Consider the following 8,490-nt stretch of genomic DNA (forward strand, 5'->3'; position numbering starts at 1 on the left):
ATTCCTGCATTTTTCGTATCCAGAATTATTTATTTCATTGTGCTAGTTCCAGCAAAAACTAACAGAAGTGAGATTTTTGGGGAAAATTTTAGAGTATATTGAAAGGATAAGCTATTGAGAAATGGAGGTGGTACATTTGTGGTGCTAGACGAAAAATTCAAATCCCTCAAGATAGAAATTGAGGCAAAATTATTTTGGTAAGACTCAGTATCAGGGCTAGGCATTAAATTATAATTGGATCCTTTTATCAACCACCAGACTCACATCATTATGTAACTGAAAACTAGAGAAAAATCGCCATTCAGTAGTGGGTAAGTTTGCCAATGGACTCATCAGAGAAGATTTTAACCATCCAACAATCAACTGGGATACTTACAGTTTTTTTTTATTTATTTATTTTTTTTTTTTTTTATTAAAGGTGGTCATGACAAGACATCCTGTGAAAGATCACTAAATATCTTGTCTCAAAACTACTGTACCTAGAACAGATAGTTTAGAATTCCACTCATGAGGAAAATATATAGGCAGGAAACAGATCTGACCACTCTGAGGATGTCCACACTATAGAATTCCATTTATGAGGAAAATATATAAGTAAGAAACAAATCTGACCACAGTGAGGATGTCCACGCTAAAGATAGTACTGTTGATGATGAGGTACTTGTAGCAATTCAAAGCATAAACAGTAACTAGAACAACAACAAAAAATGTATATGTTCAATAAGCTAGAAAAAGAAGCAGTAGTGTCATCCCTCAATGAGCAACTTGAAACTTTTGGTTCAGGACAGGAACGTACAGAGGAAGAGGAGGGAGTTTAGTGTTTGATGTGCTGTCAACAACGAGATCATTAGAGGTGGAGCACAAGCTCGAATTAGGGAAGAATGGAGAATGAAAGCTGCCATGCCTTTCTGAAGGAACCATCCTGACATTTGCATTAAGTGATTTAGGAAAATCATGAAAAACGTAAATCAGGATGGCCAGATGCCATATTTAAAGGCTTGAAATATGTCTGCTTGTGTCTGTCTGTGTGTGTGTGTGTGTGTGTGTGTGTGTGTGTGTGCGCGCGCGCGAGAGTATACCTATCCTTTTTCCCCCCTAAGGTAAGCCTTTCCGCTCCCGGGATTGGAATGACCTCTTACCCTCTCCCTTAAAACCCAAACCGCCGGTTGCGAAAGCTCGAAATTTTGTGTGTGTGTGTGTGTGTGTGGTTTTTTTTTTTTTTTTTTTTTTTTATTGTGCCTATCTACTGGCGCTTTCCCGCTTGGTAAGTCATGGAATCTTTGTTTTTATTATATTTTTCCCATGTGGAATTTTTCTTTCTATTTTATTTACATCATTAATTGGAACCCAACAATTTGGCTAGGCTGTCAAGAGGGCACTGCATGAAACTTTTAGTGACTGCCACAGCAAAATATTATCAAATGGTCCTTCATAAAAACCCAAGCAATATGGGTTTTATATAAAGGTTTATAGTGGCGCCAAAGCTAGTATCCAGACACTAACAGTGAAATAGGAACTAAAATTACAGGTGGGAGATTAAAGACAAAAATGCTTCACTCTGTTTCCATATGTTCTTTTACAAAGGAAAACCTAGGAGTAATGTCCCAATTTCATTCTTGTTATTGTATTCAGTCCACACTACTCTATCCTGTGCAAGCCTCTTCATCTACGAGTAACTACTGCAACTTACAGCCTTCTGAATCTGCTTAGTGTATTCATCTCTTGGCCATCCTCTATGATTTTTACCCTCCATGCTGTCCTTCAATACCAAATTAGTGATTCCTTGATGCCTCAGAATGTGTCACCAACCAACACCTTCTTCTAGTCAAATTGCGCCACAAATTCCTATTCTCCTCAATTCTGTTTAGTACCTCCTCATTGGTTATGTGATCTACCCATCTAATCTTCAGCATTCTTCTGTAGCACCACAGTTCAAAAGCTTCTGTTCTCTCCTTGTCTAAACTGTTAATCATCCACATTTCACTTCCATACATGGCTACACATCACACAAATACTTCCAGAAAAAGACTTCCTGACAATTAAATCTAAACTTGATGTTAACAAATTTCTCTTCTTCAGAAACTCTTTCCTTGCCATCACCAGTCTACATTTTATATCCTTTCTACCTTGACCATCATCAGTTATTTTGGTGCCCAAATGGCAAAACACATCTACTACTTTAAGTGTCCCATTTCCTAATTTAATTCCCTCAGCATCACCTGATTTAATTTGACTGCATTCCGTTATCCTCGTTTTGCTTTTGTTGATGTTCATCTTATATCCTCCTTTCAAGACACTGTCCATTTGTTCAACTGTTATTCCAAGTCCTTTGCTGTCTCCGAACATTACAATGTCATTGGCAAACCTTTTTTTTTTTCTTCCCCCTCAATTTCAATTCCTACTCCAAATTATTGTTTCATTTCCTATACTACTTGCTCAATATACAGATTGAATAACACTGGAGATAGGCTACTGTCCTGTCTCACTCCCTTCTCAACCACTGCTTCCCTTCCGTAACCTTCGACACTTATAACTGCCATCTGATTTCTGAACAAACTGTAAATAACCTTTTGCTCCCTGTATTTTATCCCTCCTACCTTCATAATTTGAAAGAGAGTGTTCCAGTCAACACTGTCAAAGTCCAACTCTGGTAGTTGACTGGCCAGTGCAACAGACTGTCAATCCTAAGGGACCGAGTTCGATTCCCGGCTGGGTCGGAGATTTTCTCTGCTCAGGGACTGGGTGTTGTGTTGTCCTCCTCATCATCATCATTTCATCCCCATTGACATGAAAGTCGCTGAAGTGGCGCCAAATCGAAAGACTTTCACCAGGCGAATGGTCTATCCAACGGGAGGCCCTAGTCACATGACATTTACATTTTAACACTATCAAAAGCTTCCTCTAAGTCTACAAATGCTATAAACGTAGGTTTGCCTTTCCTTAAGCTATCTTTTAAGATAAGTCTTAGGGTCAGTATTGCCTAGCGTGTTAATACATTTCTATGGAATGCAAACTGATCTTCCCCAGGATCATCTGCTACCAGATTTTCCATTCTTCTGTGAAGAATTCGTATTATTATTTTGCAACTGTGACTTAGTAAACTGATGGTTCGCTAACTTTCACACTTATCAGCACCTGCTTTCTTTGGAATTGGAATTATTCTATTCTTCTTGAAGTCTGAAGGTATTTTGCCTGTCTCATACATCTTGCTCACCAGATGGAAGAGTTTTGTCATAGCTGGCTCTCCCAAGGCTATCAGTAGTTATAATGGAATGTTGTCTACTCCCAGGGTCTTGTTTCACCTTAGGTCTTTCAGTGTTCTGTCGAATGCTTCATGCAGTATCATACCTCCTACCTCATCTGCATCTACGTCATCTTCCATTTTCATAATATTGCCCTCATGTACATCGCCCTTGCACAGACCCTCTACATACTTCCATCTTTCTGCTTTCCCTTCTTTGCTTAGGACTGCTTTTACACCAGAAATCTTGATATTCATACATGTAGTTCTGTTCTCTCTGGAAGTCTCTTTAATTTTCCTACACACCAGCATCTGTCTTACCCCCAGTGAAATATGCTTCTATATCCTTACATTTGTACACTAGCCATCAAGAATCGCTTAGCCATTTTGTACTCCCTGCCGATCTCATTTTTGAGACATTCTTATTCTTTTTCGCCTACTTCATTTACTGCATTTTATATTTTCTCCTTTCATCAATTAAATTTGATATCTCTTGTGTTAGCCAAGGATTTCTACTAGCCCTCATCTTTTTAGCTACTTGATCCTCTGTACCCATTCTTCTTCTACAGTATTCCTTTCCTCTGTTCTTGTCAGTTACTCCCTAATGCTCTCTCTAAAACTCTCTACAACCTCTAAGACAATCAATTATTAAGGTTAGGTTAGTGTTGTTTAACGTCCCATCGACAACGAGGTCATTAGAGACGGAGCGCAAGCTCGGGTTAGGGAAGGATGGGGAAGGAAATCGGCCGTGCCCTTTCAAAGGAACCATCCCAGCAATTGCCTGAAACGATTTAGGGAAATCACGGAAAACCTAAATCAGGATGGCTGGAGACGGGATTGAACCGTCGTCCTCCCGAATGCAAGTCCAGTGTGCTAACCACTGCGCCACCTCGCTCGGTCAATCAATTATTGACAAAATTATTTAATCAGATACATAAAAAATTTACTCACCAAGCAGGGGCAGAACACACACATAAAGGACTGTTTGATTGGCAAGCTTTCGGAACCAGTGGCTCCTACTCCAGGCAGAAGGTTTGAAGGAGAAGGAAGAAGAGTCAAGGAAAAGGACTGGAGATGTCTAGGAAAATGAGTAGATTTTGGGAAAGTCACCCACAACTGTGGGTCAGGGGAGATTCAGTAAGTGTGAGAAGCTATGTGCATAATATGTGACAGACGTGACAGGGGACGATGAAAAATAGATGGGAAAGGCAAGAAAGACGTAGAAAACTAAAATGGAGTGAAGCAAGGAGTAGTTACAGTGAAGAACAGCTGAGACGGAAGAAATTAATGCAGGCAAGAACCAAGGAGGAGTTCTGAGAAACTGGTGTCTGGGGGTTAGAATCAAGATCTGGTGGAGCATGATGTATGAAACAGGCGAAATATCCTCAGACTTCAAGGAGAACATAATAATTCCAATCCCAAAGAAAGCAGGTGTTGACAGATGTAAAAATTACCGAACTATCAGCTTAATAAGTCACAGCTGGGGGGGAAAAAAACACGCGATTTCTTTACAGACGAATGGAAAAACTGGTAGAAGCCGACCTCGGGGAAGATCAGTTTGGACTTCGCAGAAATATTGGAACACATGAGGCAATACTGACCCCTACGACTTATCTTAGAAAATATATTAAGGAAAGGCAAACCCATGTTTCTGGCATTTGTAGACTTAGAGAAAGCTTTTAACAATGTTGACTGGAATACTCTCTTTCAAATTTTAAAGATGGCAGGGGTAAAATACAAGGAGCGAAACGCTATTTACAATTTGTGTAGAAACCAGATGGCAGTTATAAGAGTCGAGGGACACAAAAGGGAAGCAGTGGTTGGGAAGGGAGTGAGACAGGGTTGTAGTCCCTGCCTGATGTTATTCAATCTGTATATTGAGCAAGCAGTAAAGGAAACTAAAGAAAAATTTGAAGTAGGTATTAAAATCCATGGAGAAGAAATAAATACTTCGAGGTTCGCCAATGACATTGTAATTCTGTCTGAGACAGCAAAGGACTTGGAAGAGTGCTGAATGGAATGGACAGTGTCTTGAAAGGAGGATATAAGATGAACATCAACAAAAGCAAAATGAGGATAATGGAATGTAGTCGAATTAAGTCAGGTGATGCTGAGAGAATTAGATTAGGAAATGAGACACTTAATGTAGTAAAGGAGTTTTGCAATTTGGGGAGCAAAATGGTCGAAGTAGAAAGGATATAAAATGTAGACTGGTAACGGCAAGGAAAGCTTTTCTGAAGAAGATAAATTTGTTAAAATTGAGTATGGAGTAAAGTGTCAGGAAGTCGTTTCTGAAAGTATTTGTATGGAGTTTAGCCATGTATGGAAGTGAAACATGGACGATAAATAGTTTGGAGAACAAAAGAGTAGAAGATTTCGAAATGTGGTGCTACAGAAGAATGCTGAATATTAGAGGGGTAGATCACATAACTAATGTGGAGGTATAAAATAGAATTGGGGAGAAGAGGAGTTTGTGGCACAACTTGACTAGAAGAAGGGATCAGTTGGTAGGGCATGTTCTGAGGCATCAAGGGATCACCAATTTAGTATTGGAGGGTAACATGGAGGGTAAAAATCGTAGAGGGAGACCAAAAGATGAATACACTAAGCAGATTCAGAAGGATGTAGGTTGCAGTAGGTACTGGGAGATGATGAAGTTTGCAGAGGACAGTGTAGCATGGAGAGCTGCATCAAACCAGTCTCAGGGCTGAAGACCACAACAACAACAATCTCATTAACAAAGCACTGTGCTCAGAGGTTGGAAGAGTGCGTGGACCACACCCATCTACAAGTAGAGCAGCAGAACTGATCCAAAAAACTACCATCCAGTATCATTGACAGGTATTTGTTGTAGGCTCTCGGAACACATTCTAAGCCCAGATCTAATGAAATGCTTTGAACTAAATGACCTCCTCCTTGACAAACGACAATGAATTCTGCAAATATTGAATATGTGAGATGTAATATGAGCTTTTGTAATGTGATGTATCCTAAAAGCTATGGACCAATACAGTCAGATACAATGCTTCTTGAATTCCAAAATGCATCTGACTCAGTAATCATGCATAGTCTTATCAAAAGTACAATGATCATGTGGAGTATCAAGTGAGACTTGTAACGGGACTGACGATTTATTGATGGGTGGTGGGGTGGACACAGTATGTTATCTTGAATGGACCGTCATCGACAGATGGGAAAGTAACTTCAGGTGTGCCTCAGGGAAGTGTCACATCTGGAATCAGTCAGTCATACAATTACCTTTCTGAAACAATCTGCAGGGATATGAAATGGAACAATCACATGGTTTCAGTTGTAGGTGAAGCAGGTGCCAGACTGCTATTGACTGGTAGAATACTAGGGAAATGCATTCAGTCTACAAAGAAACTGAATACAAAACACTTGCGCAATACAGCGTAAGTGTGAGAGACTCATACCATATAGGACTATCAAAGGCTATTGAATGGAAACAAAGAAGGGCAGCATAATTGCCACATGTTTGACACACGAGTATGACGGAGATGCTGAAAGAACTGAACTGGCACATGCTTGAAAGTAGATGCAAACTAATCTGTGAAAAGCTACTTTTTCATGTAATCTCTGCCATGCCCGAATAAGTGATTGTCATTAAACAGCAGTTTTTTTCCACGTTAGCAGCCCTCATTCAAATTTACTTAATTAATGTAGTTCATAAAGTTTTCATTTCAATTACCTGTTAATTCTTTTTATTTCTCTGTATAGCAGTGTCATTGTCAAAATGCCTGTTAGATGTTTTTTTTTTTTTTTTTCCGTTCTACAAGTCATCACTGTGCAGGTCTCACTATGTGCATGTAATAAGATTTCCAAAGCACTAAAGTAAACTATCTTGTGTTTTCATTTTTTTATGATTATCAGAATTTTACTTGCGTTGCTGTATTCACATTTTGAATTTTCATAATACTCTAAAACATTTCAACAAAATGGAAAGATAGCTCTACATGACAAGCAATAGAAAATCCAGGATTGAATGTAACAATTTATGAAAAGGGAAGTTGCCACTCACCATATAGCGGATGTGCTGAGTAGCAGATAGACACAACAAAAAGAATGTCTCAAAGGTTTCGGCCTTTGTCAACAATACACACACTATTGTTGACTAAGGTCTTACCTGCCGAAAGCTTTATTGTGACATTCTTTTTGTTGTGCCATGCCAAGCATGTCTGCTATATAGTGAGTAGCACCTTTCCTTATCATTACCTACTGTCAGGTATTTACAAATAAGCACTAACGTTCCTGACTTTCATTTCTATCAACATGTATGATTCTTTATTAAACGTAAATAAGAATATACATGCATACTATGAGAAATCACACAGGACATCTTTTAAATCTGTTGCCATACTGTTTCTCACAAATTAATCTTAGGTTTATTTCCGAAACTAAACATATTCTTAGAAGAAATACCAATTCTGAACTATTAAAATTGAAAGCACACGAACAGTAGATGATAAATTCATTTTCACATCATGATCATTAAATTCTGAAATATAATGCAATTTCTTCCGTAATGTTTAAAATGCAATCCTGTCTTTACCTTCTAGAGGTACCTAGCGCCATGTATTTCACTGCAAGAAAACGGGCCTTTTTTTTCATTTAACTTCCTACTACGGTACTATACAGAATGTGAACAATTACAGATGAACTTATCCATAAATCGAATAAAAGATATTTTTGGAAAGAGTAGGTTTATTTCATGTTCTCTCTGTTACAGCAAGAAAGCGTGATACTAATCATCGTTTTATAAGTATTTGAAATAATTATTACGCGAGTACAACGGCATTACATCTTTAGAAAGTACGTTTACTATTTAGCAAAGCTCTCCACAGAACAGTTTAAAAGCCCTTCATGTTCCACCAGCGAATGGATTGACATAGGTTCTCAAATAGACAAATTCATTAGTTTCTCTGGGTCACACAACAGAAAAACACGTTGTATGAGAAACTTTTATAACGCAACACATCTTTCGTTTCAAAATAAACACCGCTTGTTTGCTAGCATCACAACTCAAACTGTCTTGAATATTGTATAACTTAAAGGCGCTGAAGGTAGGGATTATTTCTTTGGACTGGAGTTCGTTTGCTACAACCCATTTCTTTCGCGAAATGGAACTAAATGAAATTGTATAAAAATTACAACGGATGGAAATGGGCAGCACAAACATTTATTTGTTGTGCAATATACTTACAGTTCATTGTAGGTGTCAAATCTTAAAT

At 38.5% G+C, this 8,490-nt stretch overlaps 2 protein-coding genes across 2 annotated transcripts in view; both read right to left on the minus strand.

The window, feature by feature from the left end:
* The window catches only part of LOC126278598 (zinc finger protein 726-like), a 232,057-nt gene extending 223,613 nt beyond the window's left edge, over window positions 1-8,444 (minus strand). The window contains exon 1 of the mRNA XM_049978820.1: window positions 6,951-8,444. Coding sequence (XP_049834777.1) covers window positions 6,951-7,042 — 92 coding nt within the window. The 5' untranslated portion in view covers window positions 7,043-8,444. The remainder of the gene's footprint in view (window positions 1-6,950) is intronic.
* The window catches only part of LOC126278599 (gastrula zinc finger protein XlCGF57.1-like), a 486,383-nt gene extending 477,906 nt beyond the window's left edge, over window positions 1-8,477 (minus strand). Inside the window, exon 1 of the mRNA XM_049978828.1 lies at window positions 8,463-8,477. The gene's annotated coding sequence lies outside the window, so the exon portion shown is untranslated. The remainder of the gene's footprint in view (window positions 1-8,462) is intronic.
* Window positions 8,478-8,490: the final 13 nt, after the last annotated feature.

This window comes from Schistocerca gregaria, chromosome 6, assembly GCF_023897955.1.
Source record: "Schistocerca gregaria isolate iqSchGreg1 chromosome 6, iqSchGreg1.2, whole genome shotgun sequence".
Taxonomy (NCBI): domain Eukaryota; kingdom Metazoa; phylum Arthropoda; class Insecta; order Orthoptera; family Acrididae; genus Schistocerca; species Schistocerca gregaria.